We start from the raw sequence: 20,794 nt of genomic DNA, 5'->3' as shown, positions 1-20,794 counted from the left end.
ATCCCAGGACCCTGGAATCATGACCTGAGCTGAAAGCTGATACCTGACCAACTGAGCCACCCAGGCGCCCCTACTCTGATTTCTACTACTAAGGTATTGGAATATAAGATACCTATTTGATCTTTGTTCTGGTTCCTGGCACAAGAGTTCCTAAAACTCTTGTAATTTTCTAAGTGATAATGGTGAAAAAGCGCATCTTTTGTTATTTATAATAAGTCCTTCTCAACCAAACCTGAGTTTTTTTTTTTTTTCATTTCTCTGTAATTCTCCTGATTTTTATTTTTTTTTTTATTTTAATAAACATATAATGTATTTTTATCCCCAGGGGTACAGGTCTGTGAATCGTCCGGTTTACACATTTCACAGCACTCATCATAGCACATACCCTCCCCAATGTCCATTTCCCCACCACCCTCTCCCATCCCCCTTCCCCCCCGCAACCCTCAGTCTGTTTCTTGAGATTGAGTCTTTTATGGTTTGTCTCCCTCCCAATCCCATCTTTTCATTTTTTCTTTTCCTACCTCCCCCCAAACCCCCCCACCTTGCATCTCCACTTCCTCATATCAAAGAGATCATATGATAGTTATATTTCTCCGATTGACTTATTTCGCTAAGCATGATACCCTCTAGTTCCATCCACGTCGTCGCAAATGGCAAGATTTCATGTCTTTTGATGGCTGCATAGTATTCCATTGTGTATATATACCACACCTTCTTTATCCATTCATCTGTTGATGGACATCTAGGCGCTTTCCACAGTTTGGCTATTGTGGACATTGCTGCTATAAACATTCGGGTGCACGTGCCCCTTCGGAGCACCACGTTTGTATCTTTAGGATATATACCCAGGAGTGCAATTGCTGGGTCGTAGGGTAGCTCTATTTTCAGTTTTTTGAGGAACCTCCACACTGTTTTCCAGAGTGGTTGCACCAGTTTGCATTCCCACCAACAGTGTAGGAGGGTTCCCCTCTCTCCGCATCCTCGCCAGCATCTGTCATTTCTTGACTTGTTAATTTTAGCCATTCTGACTGGTGTGAGGTGGTATCTCATTGTGGTTTTGATTTGTATTTCCCTGATGCCGAGTGATGTGGAGCATTTCTTCATGTGTCTGTTGGCCATCTGGATGTCTTCCTTGCAGAAATGTCTGTTCATGTCCTCTGCCCATTTCTTGACTGGATTATTTGTTCTTTGGGTATTGAGTTTGATAAGCTCTTTATAGATTCTGGATACGAGCCCTTTATCTGATATGTCGTTTGCAAATATCTTCTCCCATTCTGTCAGTTGTCTTTTGGTTTTGTTAACTGTTTCCTTTGCTGTGCAAAAGCTTTTGATCTTGATGAAATCCCAATAGTTCATTTTTGCCCTTGCTTCTGTCGCCTTTGGCGATGTTCCTAGGTAGAAGTTGCTGCGGTGGAGGTCAAAGAGGTTGCTGCCTGCATTCTCCTCAAGGATTTTGATAGATTCCTTTCGCACATTGAGGTCCTTCATCCACTTTGAGTCTATTTTCGTGTGTGGTGTAAGGAAATAGTCCAATTTCATTTTTCTGCATGTGGCTGTCCAATTTTCCCAGCACCATTTGTTGAAGAGGCTGTCTTTTTTCCATTGGATATTCTTTCCTGCTTTGTCGAAGATTAGTTGACCATAGAGTTGAGGGTCTATTTCTGGGCTCTCTATTCTGTTCCATTGGTCTATATGTCTGTTTTTGTGCCAGTACCATACTGTCTTGATGATGACAGCTAACCAAACCTGAGTTTATGTTAATGGGGTGACTCAAGATGGTTCCTTAGATAACTTCAGGATGGAGGCTGGTTGCCAGAGGAACGAACCATGTGATTCCAGGTTTGGAACTTTTAGGCTCAACCCCTCAACCTCTGAAAAGGGAAAAAGGAATGGGGATTGTATTAATTACCAAAGGTTAATGATTTAATTAATCATGACTTCATAATGGAACCACCATATAAACCTTAAACTATGAGGTGTGGAGAGCTTCCAGTTACGTGAATATATCCACATGCCATGAGGGTAGGGCACCCCAAACTCCACAGGGACAGAAGTTCCTGTGTTCAGGACCCTTCCAGACCTCATCCTATATACTTCTTCATCTGGCTATTCATTTGTATCTTTTATAATATCCTTTATAATAAACTGCTAATAGTATTTATTTTCCTGAGTTCTCTGAGCCATTACAGCAAATTACCAAACCTAATTAGATCATGGGAACCCTCGGTTTATCTACTATTGATTGACATTTGAACTATTTCCTGTTAATGGCTGTTATGAATAAAACTATGAATATTCTTTTGCCCTTTAGTGGATATAAACACTCATTTCTGTAGTTTACCCAGAAATAGAAGTTCTGGATCATAAGGTACACATACCCAGCTATAGTAGGTACTGCCAAAGATTTTTCCACATTGTACCAATTTATATGCCCACTAGCAATGTATGAGAGTTCCAGTCATTCTACCTCCTTACTAATCCTTGGTATCATCAACAGGATATTTTTTTTAAGGATTTTATTTATTTATTTGACACAGAGAGAGAAATCACAAGTAGGCAGAGAGAGAGGGAGAAGCAGGCTCTCTGCTGAGCAGAGAGCTGGATGTGGGGCTCAATCCCAGGACCCAGAGATCATGACCTGAGCCAAAGGCAGAGGCTTAACCCACTGAGCCACCCAGGCGCCCCATTTTTTGGTCTTTTTTTTTTTTTAAGATTTATTTATTTATTTGAGAGTGAAAGGGAGAGAGAGAGAGAGAGATGGAGACAGAGCATGAGTAGGAGGGACAGAGGGAGAAAGAATGGTTGGTTAAGCATCTGACTCTTGGTTTGGGCTCAGGTAGTGATCTCAGGGTGGTGAGATCTAGCCCCACATTGGACTCTTGTGCTCAGAAGGAAGTCTGCTTGAGATTCGCTCTGTCCCTCCACACTTGTGCATGCTCTCTCTCAAATAAATAAATCTTTAAAAAAATAATAAAAGAGGGGCACCTGGGTGGCTCAGTGGGTTAAGCCTCTGCCTTCGGCTCAGGTCATGATCTCAGTGTCCTGGGAGCAAGCCCCTCATGGGGCTCTCTGCCTCTCTGCCTACTAGTGATCTCTCTCTGTGTCAAATAAATAAATAAATAAATCTTTAAAAAAATAATAAAAATAAAAGCAACATGGACTTTTAAACTTCCAGGTAAATCTTCATTCCACAGAGATTGTGAGCTCTGCTGGGAGGTTAAACTGGAGCTAGTTCTTAGGATGCCAAGATGAAGTGCACTAATCTTGAGGATGAGCCTACAGCCTCTGACAGGGGCAGATGCCAGGATCCAAGTGCAGCTCATCATGAGCCTAGAGATTCTCAAAGGGATTCCAGGCTCTTGCCCAATGGGCTCCTGGGTCACCCAGGGCATTGTGAGGCAAGACAGAACTGGAACAATAGGCTCAAAAAGGAAGGTGAACCACTTCTGACCCATTCACTCTGTGCATGTCTCTGAAGGGATAGGCCTGACCAAGTAAGATGGGGTTGCCTTTCCCAAGGTGGCATTAGAGATTAGTGGCAGTGCCCACTTGGGATGGCAGAGGACCCTGTCTCAATCTGGTCTTTGTTTCGACTTGGAAAACAAATCCAAATCTTGTAGGCAGAACTTCAGATGGGTCAGCAGAACTCCCTGGAGGTATGAGGCCTGAAACAAGCAGCAGGTAACTGGGCACTACAGCCCGAGGCCGGTCAACCCTAAGCAAGAACATCCTGTTTCCTCAAAGGGTTTCTTTGCCTGAGGAAAGTGGAAGTCAGCAAATTCCTACAAGATCTTCTGAAAATGGAGGCAAGGGAGATCCTGAAGAAGCCCCCTTATCTGACTGACAAGCATTGTCCACTCTTTGTGGTTCAGTATATCACCCAATCTGCCCTCATTGAGATGTAACCAGCGTCCCGAGTGAGAGGCAGGCAGCGGCAGTCCCCTGCTCCTGTCCTCAATTTAGGACCGCATGGGAGACGTAAGAAACAGATGAATTAAGGCCTGAGGTCTATTGCAGAAAGCACAAAAGACAGTTTGGCCAGCAGGCCATGAGAATCTAAAGGGAGGCGAGGTCGTAGCTGAGGGAAAGATGATTTGAGGGGCTGTTGCAGTCAGGGCAGGAGAAAGGGTTAGGCGGGGCAGGTGGCCAGCAGGGAGGCAGGAGACTGAGTGGAGAATGGAGCTTGAGGGCTCTGGAGGGGTGGGAAGAGGCCAGAGGCCCGGGGAGCAGTCTGGGCTGGTCATGCCAGGCAGGGCAGGTAGGTACTCTCCAGAGGAAAATTCTGGCCACGCGGTTGTTGATTCCGGGCAGGACTCCACCTTGCAACGGTGGAGGAAGGAGGTCCTGCCTCCCCGCACAGAGTCCAGCCCTTGGTGTCAGCGCTCCGTTTGTGATAGGTTCCGGGTAAGCGCGGCGCTCAATAAGAGATAACCAGTGGCAGCTGCCGGGTAAAGGCGTGTGCTGGGAGGCATTCCTTCCCGGAGCGAGGACAGTCGTCCTCACTTCCGGGTGCTTGCGGATGGGCAGGCGGGGGTCCGAGGTCGACCTCCAGAACGCAGATTCCTCTGACCCCAGGTCTTCCACCTACAGCGGCCATCTGACGACCGTTGGAAATGCGCGGGACGCCGCAAAACAACTGCCGCGGACTCTCCACTTGCAGGCCCTAAACCCCACCCCTGAAGGCCCGGCAGCGTCTCCGTGGCGACAGGCTGCGAAGTGCGGCTGCGCAAGGGTGACGGAGCGCGGGCGAGGGGAGGGGGTGTTTTGGTTCCAGCCGCTCGCCGTCCTTTCAGACTCGTTCGTCCGAAAGCTTCTCGTTCCTTCCTACCCTACCCCGTCCCTTTCTCTTTCCCGGCCCCAGTCCTCCCTCCCTCCTTTCCCTCTGCCTGCCTTCCCGGGTCCGGGCCGTTTTCCGGGCCAGGCGCACAAAGTGCGCGGCCCCGGGGCCCAGTATATGACCCGCCGTCTTGCTAACCCTCGCTACCCCCGCCCCATGTGGCTGCGGGGCCGCTGCGGCGCTGCCCACTATGGCCCGGAAAGCAGTTAGCAGGAAGCGGAAAGCGCCCGCCTCGCCAGGAGCTGGGAGCGACGCTCAGTGCCCGCAGGTGAGGGCTAAGAGGCCTGGATTGTATCACCGAAGCACCCAGAGAGAAATAGGGTTCTAAGGTCGGGGAACTGGAACCGGGGACCGAGGTCTGTAGCCAGAGGTGGGCAAGAGCGGAGCCCCAGCCTTTTGGGACAGGGCCGCGCCCTCGAGAGTTCATAGGAGATCAGAAAGGCCGGAGGAATTAGGAGCTAAAGGGAAACTTGGAAACGAGGCATACTCCGCGGAAGGCCTGCAGCCGGTAATGGGGCTTGAGGGGAAACTAGAATCTTGGATTTGGAGGAAGAAAACCTCCCAGAAGGTACTGGGAGGGAGAGTGAAGTCCCCCTTCCGAGGCCCTGGGAAGTGGAGATGATTGCGTCCCTTATATGGGAAGGAGTTTCCTTCTGGATATCTCAAGCCCTGAAGTGGGCTTTTTGGTTCTTGGACCTGTATAAAAAACATCAGTTCTCATATATCATCCCTATAACGCTCTCGTTGAACGCGTATTCGGACTCTGATTTCCCATGCTTCCTACCCCGTTGGTGTTTGATTTTTCGAATTCTTCAACGGCCTGGAGCGTCGGCCTGGGCACGGGATCCCCCTGATAGCGCATCCCTGGAAGGCCTGGTATCCCATGCTGGCCCCAGCTGCACTCTCCATGCTCCACAGGGAGTACAGACTGAGAGTAAGAAGGGTCCTGGGTGGAGATGCAGCCCAGGTCGTTGTAGTAATTATTTGATACTTCATTCTGTTCTCTATCAAGGATAACTTAAGGGGCTCTGAAACCTTCAGCCTTAACAGAGTTAGTAAACCTTTTGACCTCTTTTTTGCTTCCTTTCCGTTGTCTTTCAGCCCTTGTTTCTCATAGGTAGATTTGTCTATGAGCAGCATCTTCTCAGTGTTGGAAGAGTTAAACTGGACTTGCTATATTCAGATTTCTGTTCTGTTGTAATTGTATTTCTGTTGTATGTAAATCCTGTAGGATGAGTTCTTGGTGAGTTCTCTGATACAGAAGGATCCCTTGTTCTGAAGGAAGGTAGCCAAATCCCTAATTTCTAACATTGCTTTCCACAGTTTGGCTGGGATCACTCACTGCACAAAAGGAAAAGACTCCCCCCAGTGAAGAGATCCTTAGTGTACTATCTGAAGAATCGAGAAGTCAGGCTTCAGAATGAAACCAGCTATACTCGAGTGTTGCATGGTTATGCAGCACAGCAACTTCCCAGTCTCCTGAAAGAGAGAGAGTTTCACCTTGGGACCCTTAATAAAGTGTTTGCATCTCAGTGGCTAAATCATAGGCAAGTGGTGTGTGGCACAAAATGCAACACGGTAAGTGTCTGGGGGGTAAGTGAACCTTATCTAGGGGCTTGGATACATTTTGGCTCTGCATGTAGAACCTCTCACTGCTCATTTTCCTATCAGTTTCTTTTGGGAGGAGATCGCTTCACTCTGCTTTCCGTTCCCTCCTATCGGTTGATAACCCCTTCCTCTCTTTTTGTCCCTTTTCCCACGTCCTCATCTTCCTTATGAATCTTCAGAGGAGTCTGTTTCTTTAGGCCTCTTGCCATACAGCTGTTCCACTGCTTTTAGTGTTTTTTTGGCCTCAACTTTTTATGTTGCTTTTTAAGTCAGAGATCTTAGAGGAAAGGTTTAGGAAAGAATGATGCTCAGGGCATCACTCAGGATACATAAAAGTGGAAACCTAGATCTTATCTGGTAAACTGAGGGCATATATAAAAATATTTTAAGTAGCACTTGGAGGGCACTTTGATGCAGTTGGTTAAGCGTCCGACTCTTGATATTGACTCAGGTCATGATCTCAGAGTCGTGAGATTGAGCCCTGGATTGGGCTCCACGATTAGCATGGAGTTTGCTTGAGATTCTCTCTCCGTCCCTTGGCCCCTCCTGCTCATGTGCTTGCACTCTCTCTAAAACAAATAAATAGTTAAAAATAATAATAATAAAGTGGGGCACCTGGGTGGCTCAGTTGGTTGAGCAACTGCCTTCAACTCCAGTCATGATTCTGGAGTCCTGAGATCCAGTCCCTTGTTGCTCTCCCTGCTCAGCAGGGGGGCTGCTTCTCCCTCTGACCTTCCCCCTCTCATGCTCACTCTCACTCATTCTCTCTCTCTCTCAAATGAATAAAATCTAAAAAAATAAATAAAGTAGCACTTCATTCAGGATAGGAATAAAGCAAACCTTTTTTCCCCCCTAAACATTCTCTTTTAGGGAGTAGAATCTAAAGTAGAATTAAAGATATCCTTGGGGCGCCTGGGTGGCTCAGTGGGTTAAAGCCGCTGCCTTCGGCTCAGGTCATGATCCCAGCGTCCTGGGATCGAGCCCCGCGTCGGCTCTCTGCTCAGCAGGGAGCCTGCTTCCTCCCTTCTCTCTCTGCCTGCCTCTCTGCCTACTTGTGATCTGTCTGTCAAATAAATAAATAAAATCTTAAAAAAAAAAAAAGATATCCTTTAAGAAAGGGAAGAAAATGTGTGTTTGGTGGTATATTTCAGGATGTAAATGTTTGTTCTTGGCAAAGTAGCCTCCTGAAAAGGATTCAAAAGAGAAAAATTAGGAGGAAAATGAGGAGGAGAGTGTTTTTACACAGAATGAGTTAGAAAATAGCTATAAGTGAATGAAAGGAAAAATTTATCAGCTATATAATAAGCACAGTTGTAGGCATAGATAAAATATGTCAATCCAGGATTGGATTTTGCAGATATGATTGGAACAGAAGGACACAAATATCATGATGTCAGAGGAACGGCAAGAGGCAGGGCCTGGAGGTGAAAAATGATTCTAAATGAAGCATGAAAAAAGATGGGTTATAGACCCAATTGCTTTCTCTGTTTTCACCTTAGCCTGGGTGGATAGACAAGTTGTGTCATGGTGGTTGGGTAAATTCACCTTAGGAGCACATCTTGGATTAATTGAAAGAGAAAAGGTTGCTCTAGGTAAAGAGTGTCATAAGTATTAGAAGTGTTTATAAAGGATATAGGCAAAGATTTAAACATGAGTTTTAAGGAAGGAAATAATAATGGTGGTGGTTGGGGCCCAGCTGGCATTTCCTCTTCTGTTGAAGGTTGCAGCTTATCATACAGAAGCCTTTCAAAACTGAGTAGTGATAGCAAGCCTCTACAAAACTTCCTTTTCCTAGTCTCTCAGGCCACCACTCATGGTTTAAGAGAACTGTTATTATTGTCACTTGAAGTAGAAAAAGAGTCTCCCATTGGAGGACTTCATTATACTCTCCACATATACCATTATAGTGTTTTGCCCAGCAAATGTTGAATTATAAACTAAGTTAATCATAGTCTTCTTCTTGAATTTATTGACCGTGTTTTGAAAGTTTGCATAATGTTAAGTAATAATCTAATGTACTCTTAATACCTACCTCTTTCTGTCTTCCTGTTTCTTCATAACCCAGCATGTTTAACTGAGGTCCTGTTTTCTTTATAATTTGTCTTGTTACTTGCTTAGCTTCCAGAACCAAAGCAGAGAACCAGGAATGCTGCTCTTTGAACTTTGTGACATTTGGCAAATGATTCCCTTATCTGTGCCTTTGTTTTCCCATCGGTAACATGGGAATAGTAATATCCAGAACTGAGAAGGTGGCTGTGCACATCTTGGGAAATTCTTGATGTTAGCAATATCATTCTTACACAAAAATAGTAGTGGTGATAATGAATGCAAAGCTTCATTTTTTAAAAAATATTTTACTTATTTACTTGTTTGACAGAGACAATCATTGGAAGCTATTTTATAACAAAAGGAGGGGTGCCTGGGTGGCTCAGTCAGTTAAATGTCTGCATTCCACTTGGCTCAGGTCATGATCCTGGGATCAAGCCCTGCGTGGGCTCTCTGCTCAGCAGAGAGTTGGCTTCTCCCTCTTCCTCTCCTTCTGCTCCTCCCCCTGCTCCTGCCATGCACACTCCCTCTCAAATAAATAAAATCTTTAAAAAAAATTAATGAAAGGAGAATACTTGAGTACTTTATGGTAAATCACATCTGCATGATATTATGCAGAAATTAACATAATTGTGAATACTAATAGCACACAGCTTTTCTTTTTTTTTTTTTTCAAGATTTTTTTTATTGGGGCACCTGGGTGGCTCAGATGGTTAAGTGTCAGCCTTCAAGCTCGGGTCATGATCTCCTGGTCCTGGGATACAGCCCTGTATCCCTGCTGAGCAGGGAGTCTACTTCTCTCTCTCTGCCCCCCGCCCCCAATGCTTTCTCTCTTTCTCAAATGAATAAATAAAATCTTTTTTTTTTTTAGATTTTATTTATTTATTTGACAGAGAGAAACATACCGAGACCAAGTACACAAGCAGGGAGAGTGAGAGAGGGAGAAGCAGGCTCCCTGGTGAGCAGGAAGCCTGATGTGGGGCTTGATCCCTGGACCTTGGGATCATGACCTGAGCTGAAGGCAGACACTTAACCTACTGAGCCACCCAGGCGCCCCAATAAATAAAATCTTTTTTTTTTTTTTTAAAGATTTTATTTATTTATTTATTTGGCACAGAGAGAGAGATCACAAGTAGGCAGAGAGGCAGGCAGAGAGAAGGAAGCAGGCTCCCTGCTGAGCAGAGAGCCCGATGTGGGGCTCGATCCCAGGACCCTGGGATCATGACCTGAGCCTAAGGCAGAGGCTTAACCCACTGAGCTACCCAGGTGCCCCCCAATAAATAAAATCTTAAAAAAAATAGGGGCACCTGGGTGGCTTAGCTGCTAAGTCTGCCTTCAGCTCGGGTCCTGATCCTGGGGTCCTGGGAGCAAGTCCCGCATCGGGGTCTCCTGCCTCTCCCTCTGCCTGCTGCTCCCCTTGGCTTGTGCTCTCCCTATCTCTGTCAAATAAATAAGTATTTTATTTATTTATTTGAAAGAGAGAGAAACCACGAGTGGTGTGTAGTGAGGAGAGAGAGAAGGAGAAGCATACTCCCCACTGAGCAGGGAGGCCAAGGCGAGGCTTGATTCCAGGACTCTGGGATCATGACCGGGTCTGAAGGCAGCCGCTTAACCAGCTGAGCCACCCAGGAGGCTAAACACACAAAGCATCTGATGCGTTAAATGTAACAAGACACAAAATTATTATTTTTTAAAAAAATTCCTAAACACACAAAGCATCTGATGCGTTAAATGTAAGAAGACACAAAATTATTTTTTTTTTTTTTTTTTTTTTTTTTTTTTTTGGATTTTATTTATTTATTTGACAGAGAGAGATCACAAGTAGGCAGAGAGGCAGGCAGAGAGAGAGAGAGGGAAGCAGGCTCCCTGCTGAGCAAAGAGCCCGATGCGGGACTCGATCCCAGGACCCCGAGATCATGACCCGAGCCGAAGGCAGCGGCTTAACCCACTGAGCCACCCAGGCGCCCAAAATTATTATTTTTTAAAAAATTCCTTTTTTAAAAAAAAGTTCCTGGGGCTGGAACTCACAGCCTCGAGATCAATAGTTGCACGCTCCTCTGACTGAGCCAGCCAGGCGCACCAAGATACCAAAATTCTTATCTCTGCTTATTATAGCTATACACAGTTATGCATGCATGTGGTTAAGGACTAAACAGGAACTGGACAAATGAAAAAAAGAAACAGATTTGAAAAGAGAGAGGGGACACCTGGCTGGCTCAGTCAGTGGAGTGTGTGCCTCTTGATTCTGGGGATCATGAGTTCAGGACCCATGTTAGACAAAGAGATTACTTAATAAAAATTTTAAAAGGGACATTTGGGTAGCTCAGTTGGTTAAGTGTCTGCTGTTGGCTCAGGTTATGATCCCAGGGTCCTGGGATCGAGTCCTGCACTGGGCTCCCTGTTCAGCAGAGAACCTGCCTCTCCCTCTCCCTCTGCCTGCTACTCCTCCTGCTTGTGCTCTTGCTTGCTGTCTGTCAAATAAATAAATAAAATGGTTTTTTTTTTAATTCTTTTTTAAAAGAGAGGATTCGGAGTGCTCTGTCTTGCATTTTATAATTTCCATTATTGTTGATAAAATAATGTTAATAAACTTTTTTTTTTAAAGATTTTATTTATTGGGGGGCCTGGGTGGCTCAGTGGGTTAAGCCTCTGCCTTCAGCCCCGGTCATGATCTCAGGGTCCTGGGATCCAGCCCTGCATCCGGCTCTCTGCTCAGCGGGAGCCTGCCTCCCTCCTCCCCCTATGCCTGCCTCTCTGCCTACTTGTGATATCTCTCTCTCTGTCTAATAAATAAAATCTTTGGGGGGAAAAAAGGTTTTATTTATTTATTAGAGAGAGTGAGCACGAGTGGAGTGAGGGGCAGAGGGAGAAGCTGACTCCCTGCTGAGCAGTGAGTCCATTGTGGAACTCCATCCCAGGACCCTGGGATCATGATCTGAGCCAAAGGCAGACTCTTAACTGACTGTGCCACCCAGGCACCCTGTACTTTTTTTTTTTTTTTTTTTTTTAATGTTACTTCAGCTAGATGAATGTTGTTGTTAAAGATTTTATTTATGTTTTGACAGAGAGAGATCACGAGTAGGCAGAGAGGGGGGGAAGCAAGCTCCCTGCTGAGCAGAGAGCCTGATGCGGGGCTCGATCCCAGGACCCTGAGATCATGACCTGAGCAGAAGGCAGAGGCTTAACATACTGAGCCACCCAGGTGCCCGAATGTTGTTTTTTCTTAGCCTGAAACAGTGGTGGAAATGGCCTTGCTAAGTTACCATTCATTGCTGGTCTGCTGACAAAGATTGAACACAGTTATATATTATACGTCTCTTTTGTGGCGAGGGAATAAAATATGGTGGTAGGATATATAACAAAAGGAGTTTCCTTTCTGAGTCACACAGGAATTTTTTGGAGCCCAAAATAACATCTAGAGATCTTGCTTCTTATTGGGCAAGTACACAACCATATTGTCCTTAAGTCTTTATGCTATAATGCTCAGGAAGTAAAAGTGAAAGAAAAAGGATTATATAGTATTATCATTGTTTTAATACTCTTATTACTGAAAACTTACAATTTCTTAATATACCCAGATAAATAATTATTATGGGACTACAAACTCTGTTCTCCAGTAATTTGTGGCTTAGATATAAGGCTCCCTGCTAATTCTGATTAGATGGCTCTATACCTAAAAATGCTGTAGGGGAATAAAAAGGTGAGAATATCTTGTACAGAAATTGTTTTCTTCTGAATAATCTGTATATAAATATTAGCATCTTTGAGTGCTGTGGAAATCAATTTCTGTCTTCCATAGGAAGAAGTGAGGACTTGTGTAAAGACAGACAGTAAGCCAGTTCTTTATTTACCTTCTACTTTTCTTTTTCTTTTTTATTTTTATTCGTTTGGTTTTTTTTTTAAGCTGGGCATGGACCCCAACATGAGACCTGATCCCAGGACCTTAGGATAATGACATAAGCTGAAGGCAGCCGCTTAACCGGCTGAGCCAGGCAGGCATCCATTCTGTTGGGTTCTGATTTTACAGTTTAAGAGTTTTATTTTAACCAGATGTTTGTCAAGGTGCTTCAAGTAGCTGAACCTCTGTGGTATACTGTCAGAGACTCTTTACTTGCTGACTTTGGGGTGGGTACTAGGCAGAATCTTAGGTGTCTTGCTAAAGGTGACTTTGGGACTTATTTTTACGATTTTTTTAAATTTTTTTTATTTTTTTAGTAGGCTTTATGCCCAACGTGGAGCTTGAACTCAACAACTCATAGATCAATAGTCGCATGTTCTACCAACTGAGGCAGCTAGGTGACGTCATTTTTCATAGAGCCCCCCAAAATCAGGGATTAGAAATCAACTTATTGGGGCCACCTAGCTGGCTCAGTCAATGGAGGATGCTACTCTTGATCTCGCAGTTGTAAATTCAAGACCCATGTTGGTTGTGGAGATCACTTAAAAATAAAATCTTTAAAAAAAAAGCTTGCTTGTTTAATACCACAGCATGGACAGCTTTCCATGCTTTGTTTTGTTTTTTTAAGATTTTATTTATTTATTTGACAGAGATAGCAAGAGAGGGAACACAAGCAGGGGGAATGTGAGAGGGAGAGGCAGGCTCCCCGTGGAGCAGGAAACCCCATGTGGGACTCTATCCCATGACCCTGGGATCATGACCTGAGCTGAAGGCAGATGCTTAACAACTAAGGCACCCAGGCACTCCGAACAGTTTTCCATATTAATAAAAATCCTCTACTCCATTTTTTTTTAAGAAGTAAACTACCCCCAACAAGGGGCTTGAACTCATGCCCCAAGATCAAGAGTCGCATGTTTTGCTGAGTCAGTCGGGTGCCCCATTCTTTTTTTTCTTTTTTTTCTTTAAAGCTTTTATTAAGTAATCTCACCCAGTGTGGGGCTCAAACTTACCATCTGGAGATCAAGAGTTGTATGTTCTTCTGACTGAGGCAACCAGGCACCCTTGAGCACCCCATTCTTTTTTTTTTTTTTTTTTTTGACAGATCACAAGCAGGCAGAGAGGCAGACAGAGAGGGAGAGGGGGAAGCAGGCTCCCCGCCGAGCAGTGAGCCCGATGTGGGGATCGATCCCAGGACCCCAAGATCATGATCTGAGCCAAAGGCAGAGGCTCAACCCACTGAGCCATCCAGGCACCCCTGGGCACCCCATTCTTAAAAGCTCTATAATTGTCTATTTTGTGGCTATACCCAACCCCTGTGGTGTCTCACTATTTAAAAATTTAGGTGCATCTGGATGGCTTGGTTGGTTAAGCATCCAGCTCTTGATTTCAGCCAGGTCATGATCTCAGGGTTGTGAGATCAAATGCTGCGTCAGGCTCAGCACTAGGTAGGGAGCCTGCTTAAGATTCTCTGTCTCCCTCTCTCCCTTCCCCCCTCCTCTCTCTCTAAGTAAGTAAAAAATAAATGCTCAGTTTATTTTTTAAAATATTTATTTATTTATTTATTTGATAGAGTGAGAGAGCGCGCACAAGCAGGGGGAGTGGGAGAGGGAGGGAGAGGGTGGGGGAGAAGCAGGCTACCCACTGAGCAGGGAGTCTGATGTGCAACTTGCAGGACCCTGAGCTCATGACCTGAGCCGAAGGCAGAGGCTTAACCAACTGAGTCACCCAGGTGCCCCTTCATTTTATAGTTTTTTAAAGATACACCCAATGTGCCCATTATGGGGCTCAAACTCAACAATACCAAGATCAAGAGTCGCATGCTCCACCTGACTGAGCCAGCCTGGTGACCCAGAATTAATGCACTTTAATTTAACTGTTTACTCATTTCCTTAGCAGAAGTTTCTAAAATTGAAACTATAGTGTTTACACTGTTCAATTTTTGATACATATTGTCTGAACATATTCTGTTGTTCTTTGTCTTGACTCTTTTCTTTGCTCCTACCCATCTTGGTTTGGGATAGGGAATGGATTCTTCTGCTTCATTTTCAGTTGTCTTCTCTTTGCCCAATTTTCAGCAGATTCAGGCTGTCCACATGCCTTTTCCTGTCTGACTTAGTATAATTTATCTTATTGTCTGTGTGATCTATGTGGATTTGCTTTCCTTTCTTCATTAGGCTGCAGCTAAAACACTTTGTAGTTTTAAGTTTTAGAAACTTTGTGAGCTCCTCTATCTTATTAAGCTGTCTTGATCTCTCTCTGTTTGTGCATTTTGCATGCATCTGTATACACTATACATGCATTCAGAGATGTACTCTCTAGTCTTATAAGCTTCCTGATTATAAGGACTTTGCTTTCTTTTTTCCCCTCTCTATTCTAGAATGTAAGCTGCAGGGAGCCATTGAGACTCAAACTTACCTTGCCATGCTGCTAATTCCTGGCAAGGATCCCAGTAGGTTAATGTAGAACAGCCCCATTCTGGGATTTGTTAACAGAAGCTTCATGAAGCCTTGGCCCCTTGTCAGTGAGCTTGGGGAGATACTCTGTGGCAGCTCATTCACATCCCTTTCCCTTGCTTTGAAAAAGCAAAAGGATTCTGTCCTTCACATGGTGCTTTGTCATTCCTCTGCAAGAGTGAGGTTGTAGGTAAATTCATGGTTTCCTAAGCCCTCTAGAGACTCAGATGTTACCAACTTTTTCATTTCCCTTGTGTCAAGTGTTTTTCATCAAGAGTAGATGAAACTGGGCGCCTGGGTGGCTCAGTGGGTTAAAGCCTCTGCCTTCGGCTCAGGTCATGATCCCAGGGTCCTGGGATCGAGCCCCACATCGGGCTCTCTGCTCAGCAGGGAGCCTGCTTCCTCCCTTCTTTCTGCCTGCCTCTCTGCCTACTTGTGATCTGTCTGTCAAATAAATAAATAAATCTTTATTTAAAAAAAAAAAAAGATTCATTCCTCTTAGCATACAGAACAAATTCTCTCTACATCAGTGTTTCTCAAGCTGTGTACCTAGAGATTTTAGGAAACTCCAGATTCTAACTTAATTGGTCTAGGACAGGGCCTGAGATTCTTGGGTTCTAACAAGTTCCCCAGTGGGGGAACTTTGAATAGCAAGGGTCTGTCTGGATCAGTGATTGTTAAACCTGGGCAGTCATTGGATTCACCTGGAGATCCTTGGGGAAAAAAGTTTTACAGGCCCCAAAGTGAGAAATTTCTAATTGGAGGAGTTTTAGGGTAGGGCCTAGGAATTGTTTTTGTTTTATAGTTTTTCTGAGAAAAAATTCACCCAAGTGATTATCAGTTTGGGAATCATCAGTCTAGAAGGTAACATGTTATGGATGTGTTGTTACACAAAACCACAAAGGCTGGGGCGCCTGGATGGCTCAGTGGGTTAGAGCCTCTGCCTTCGGTTCAGGTCATGATCCCAGGGTTCTGGATCCAGCCTCGCATCCGGCTCTGCTCAGCAGGGAGCCTGCTTCCTCCTCTCTCTCTGCCTGCCTCTCTGCCTACTTGTGATCTCTGTCTGTCAAATAAATAAATAAAATCTTAAAAAAAAAAAAAAACCGCAAAGGCTTAAGTGAGCAGTTAATTTTCCTTCATTAAACATTTGAGGGGCTATGTTATATAGAGTTCATTTGCTCTAAAAGAGTAAGAAACCCACTCATGTTTATTGGAAGGGATAGTTCACAAACCCCAAAAGCAGGAAGTATCTCTGGATCTCAAAATGAAACAGAACTTGGAAAACCATTAGAAACTAAAGATGTTCATGCTATTTCTCTTATTTTTCCTTCTCTTTGGGGACTGGCTTTGGTAGAAATTAGCCATCCATACAGTTTGGTCTAGTGCCACCGAGCTTGTTTCACATTCTGGAGAGAATTTGATCCATCCACTATAGCCTCTGGACTGGTCCTCCCTGAGCGAGGAGGGATAGTTCTCCACTCTGGGTAGTTCTCCGATCTGGAGGTCTGGTCTTACATCAAACAGACACCTAGATGTGGGGTCCCCCTAGCATTGTTGGGCAGCCTGCCTGAAAGGTCTTCTACAAGCACTTACCACATAGCTTTGCATTGTTGAGGCAGGATCATAGAACCAAATAAGATAGTCCCCTGCTCTTTGAATTGGGAAGGCATTATTAGCTTGCAGGGAGAAAAAGACAAGATTTTAAAGCAGCGTGATACAATCTAATTGTTGTGGGTAGTTAGCTGTCTAGAAAACCTACAAAAGAAAAATTTAACCAGCCTGAATATTTAGGGAATATTCAGAGAGGACATGTCTGAACTGAATCATGAAAGATAAGTACATGCTGGCCAGGTACAGAAAAGGGGGGGGGAGCATTTCTGGCATTGTGAAGAGCATGAGCATGAAACAAAACAATAAAAAATTTACATTTTGTTGCAGATTTTTGTGTGAATAATAGTTAATAAGCTGTTATTTCTAGAGCATAGATCCATGGCAGGATGTAAAGCTAGAGGGAAAGGTTGGGGCCAGATTGAAGAATCTTGATGCCATGATAAGGAGTTTAGATTTAGGTAAAGAGAAACCAATTTTTTTTTTAATATTTATTTATTGGGGCACCTGGGTGACTAATTCAGTTAGGTATCTGACTCTCAGTTTCAGCTCAAGTGGTGATCTCATGGGCTGTGGGATTGAGCTCCTTGTTGGGCTCCTTGCTGAGTTGGGGTTTGCTTGAAAGATTCTCTCCCTCTCCCCTTCCCCCTGCTCATTCTCTCTCTTTCTTTCTCAGATTGAAAGAAAGATTTAGGGGCACCTGGGTGTTTCAGTGGGTTAACGCCTCTGCCTTTGGCTCGGGTCGTGGTCTTGAGGTCCTGGGATCGAGCCCCACGTCAGGCTCTCTGCTCAGCGGGGAGACTTCTTCCCCACCCACCCACCCCACTCCCCCACCACCACCACCCCCCGCCGCCTGCTTCTCTGCCTGCTTGTGATCTCTGTCAAGTAAATAAATAAAATCTTTTAATAAATAAATAAAAAATAAAAGAAAGATTTAGTTTAGAGAGAGAGAGCGTTTGCATGCAAGTGCATGAGGGCAAGGGGAGTGGAAGAGAGAATCCCCAAGGAGACTCCCCGCTGAGCCCAGAACCTAATGCAGAGCCCAGTCCCACAACCCTGAGCCCATGACCCAAGCAGAAATCAAGAGTCAGCTGCTCAACCAACTGAGCCACCCATGCGCCCCATGGATATTTGTATTTTATGTGTGTACACACACACACACACACACACACACACACACATATATATAAACTTTAAGTATTTTTATTTATTTTTGTGCATGAGAGAGAGCATGCTTGAGTTTGGGGGAGGGGCAGAGAGAGAAACAGGCTCCTGGATGAGCAGAGAGCCGGATATGGGACTCCATCCCAGGACTCTGGGATCATGACCTGAGCCAAAGGCAGTGCTCAACTGACTGAGCCACCCAGGCATCCCAACTATGGATATTTTTATCTGATTTCTGTTTTTATAAAGATGACCGATACAATATAGAGAATAGTTTGTTTTTTTGTTTGTTTGTTTTTAATATATTTACTTGTTTATTTATTTGACAGAGAGAGAGAGATCACAAGTAGGCAGAGAGGCAGGCAGAGAGAGAGGAGGAAGCAGGCTCCCTGCTGAGCAGAGAGCCCGATGCGGGGCTCGATCCCAGGTCACTGGGATCATGACCTGAGCCGAAGGCAGAGGCTCTAACCCACTGAGCCACCCAGGCGCCCCAATGTAGAGAATAGTTTTGATGGTGGCCTTGCATGAAGGCGCAAAGACCAGTTGCAGTTGTCCAGAGAGGTGGTGAGAAAGAGGATGAGAGGCAGGAGCCAACTGAAAGAATAGTTTCTCCTTTCATAGATCTCCTTCCAGTGCAAGCAGGTTACTTTATACAGAGATTTGACATGATTTGGCTTCTTTACGAGAATTGCTGAGAGGATTTTAAGCTACCTTCCTGTAATAAGGTATATGGTCACATTGCTAGCACCTAGAACAGTACTTGGTATTTTAGTTGGTGCTGAGTGAATGAGAGAGTAAATCATTTAATCCCATAAAGAGTTTAATAAAGACTCAGGAATGTTCTTTCTTAGAGACCGATCTTTTCCATAAAACGTTTCTTTGAGTTAAATCTGGCAGAGTAGAAAGGGGTTAGGTTGGAAAAGAGGTGGAGAAGAGCTTGTCATATCTCTAGTCACTCCAACAAACCTAATGTTTACAGTACATTTAATAGTAATTGTGATGGGCTCTGGGAATTTTGTTTTTAAGTTTCTATACATGGGTAGATGAGAATTAGATATATAAAATATGTCCAGGGGCGCCTGGGTGGCTAAGTGGGTTAAAGCCTCTGCCTTCGGCTCGGGTCATGATCCCAGGGTCCTGGGATCGAGCCCCGCATCAGGCGCTCTGTTCCGCAAGGAGCCTGCTTCCTCCTCTCTCTCTCTGCCTGCCTCTCTGCCTGCCTCTCTGCCTACTTGTGATCTCTGTCTGTCAAATAAATAAATAAAATCTTTGAAAAAAAAAAAATGTCCAAACTGGCAGAAAACCTTCAGTCAGGTTCTTTAAGTCCATAGTCTAATGCACATCCTCTTTGAAGCTGTCTTTGAATCCCAGGCAGAATTTATTGCTTGCTAATCTGTGTTCATGTAACATGTTATCCCTATCTCTATTGTATTTTCTTATTTTCATATTTCATTTGACTAATAGCCCTGACTATGCCTTTAGCAATTCCCAGGGTCTAAAATGTTTGAGGGATAATTGAGTGAATAGGTAGTAGACATTAATTAAAGTTTAAGGGATAATTGAGTGAATGGGTGTTTGTACCCCAGGTTGGCCACATGAAAGAGAAACTGTCAACTTCTGTGTGTCCCTTTTCTTGTAGCTGTTTGTAGTGGATGTGCAGACAAGCCAGATCACCAAGATCCCCATTCTAAAGGACCGGGAGCCTGGAGGTGTGACCCAGCAGGGCTGTGGCATCCATGCCATCGAGCTGAATCCCTCCAGAACTCTGTTAGCCACTGGAGGAGACAACCCCAACAGTCTTGCCATCTACCGGCTACCTACACTAGATCCTGTGTGTGTGGGTGATGTAAGTTTCCCCAGTAACTGTAGAGGTAGCTTTGTTCCTCAGTAACTGCAGAGTTAGCTTTGTTCTTAAGCAGAGCCTGGTAAGTAACATGGACCCTCCTCCCACATGCCCCCTGGGAAGGAATAGTTTCCTCTAAATTTCCACTGACTACAAGGGTATGGGGGTAAGTTGTGAGGGTAGAAATATCAAAATGGGGACTGAACTCCCCATAGGGAGGTATATTGACAGCGTGTGTTTGATAAAGGGATGAGCAGCATACTTTAGGGCCAGCAGCAGTGGTTTGGTGTCTTAATGCAGTGTTTATATATCTCCCATTGCCCATAGTCACCAAAGTTTATTAAATCATTCAGCAACTATTTATTGAGCTTTTTATGTCTGGGCGTTGTTTTAGAAACTGGGGACATGTGGTGAATAAAACAGGTAAAGCTTCCCACCTCTTGGAGGGAGACCTGTAAACCAATACATAGACCAATAAATATTTTCCAGCAGTATATCAGAATGTGATAAGTGCCCTGAAGAAGAGTAAAGACAGATTAAAGGGATAGTGGTGGAGAATGCTATTTAGAGGATGGTCAGGGAAGTCCTCATTGATAAGTATGACATTTGAGTAGGAAGACACAGAGGAAGTGAGAGTGAGTGCAAGTCATGTCGATGTCTGGAGGAGAAGAGTTACAGATAGGAGTAACAGCAAAGAGGTCAGGTATAGCTGTTGTACCAGGAAGGACAGAGAAGAGTGGTAGGATGAGGTTAGAGGGATTAGAGGTGGGTGATCGTGTGTAGGAGCTCAAAATAAGACATCCAGAGGTTAGAAGGCAAGACCTGTGTGTCTACCAGACATGTTCATTGCCTGTAGGAATGCCAGTTTCATTTCAGCTTTGAGCTCCTCAAGACAGAAATTAAAAATTGTAAAAAAAGAATAATAATTTAAAAAAAAAAGAAGTTTAAAATTGTGGGATCCTGCCTATGGGTTAAGCTCATCAGAGATCAGAATTGTAATTTTTACAAAGATATTTTCAGTCAGACTGTAAGCTTTTAAAGAGTGTGACTTGTAATCCTTTTTTACTAATTTCTTTTTTTTCTCCCCTCTCTATACCGGTTACTCCTCTCCAAGGATGGACACAAGGACTGGATCTTTTCCATTGCATGGATCAGTGATACTATGGCGGTGTCTGGTAAAATTGACCTTTTGTATGGAGTTTTGATGTGGCAGGGAGGGAGGGAGACTAGAAGTTAAAAGGGGTAGCAGTGTGATTAGAAATAGCCCAGTAGGGGCACCTGGGTGGCTCAGTGGGTTAAAGCCTCTGCCTTTCGGCTCAGGTCATGATCTCAGGGTC

General features: G+C 44.5%; 1 protein-coding gene across 1 annotated transcript in view; it reads left to right on the top strand.

Annotated features, from left to right (window-relative positions):
* Window positions 1-4,480: 4,480 nt before the first annotated feature.
* DCAF12 (DDB1 and CUL4 associated factor 12) overlaps window positions 4,481-20,794 on the top strand; it is a 29,485-nt gene continuing 13,171 nt past the window's right edge. The window contains exons 1-4 of the mRNA XM_080820809.1: window positions 4,481-5,105; window positions 6,161-6,415; window positions 19,254-19,460; window positions 20,572-20,632. Of these exons, the coding sequence (XP_080676935.1) occupies window positions 5,028-5,105; window positions 6,161-6,415; window positions 19,254-19,460; window positions 20,572-20,632 (601 nt within the window). The 5' untranslated portion in view covers window positions 4,481-5,027. The remainder of the gene's footprint in view (window positions 5,106-6,160; window positions 6,416-19,253; window positions 19,461-20,571; window positions 20,633-20,794) is intronic.

Source organism: Martes martes (genome assembly GCF_963455335.1).
Source record: "Martes martes genome assembly, chromosome: 12".
In the NCBI taxonomy this organism is placed as follows: domain Eukaryota; kingdom Metazoa; phylum Chordata; class Mammalia; order Carnivora; family Mustelidae; genus Martes; species Martes martes.
The sequence above is the reverse complement of the archived record's forward strand: the minus strand, read 5'-3'. Positions and strand labels throughout refer to the sequence as shown.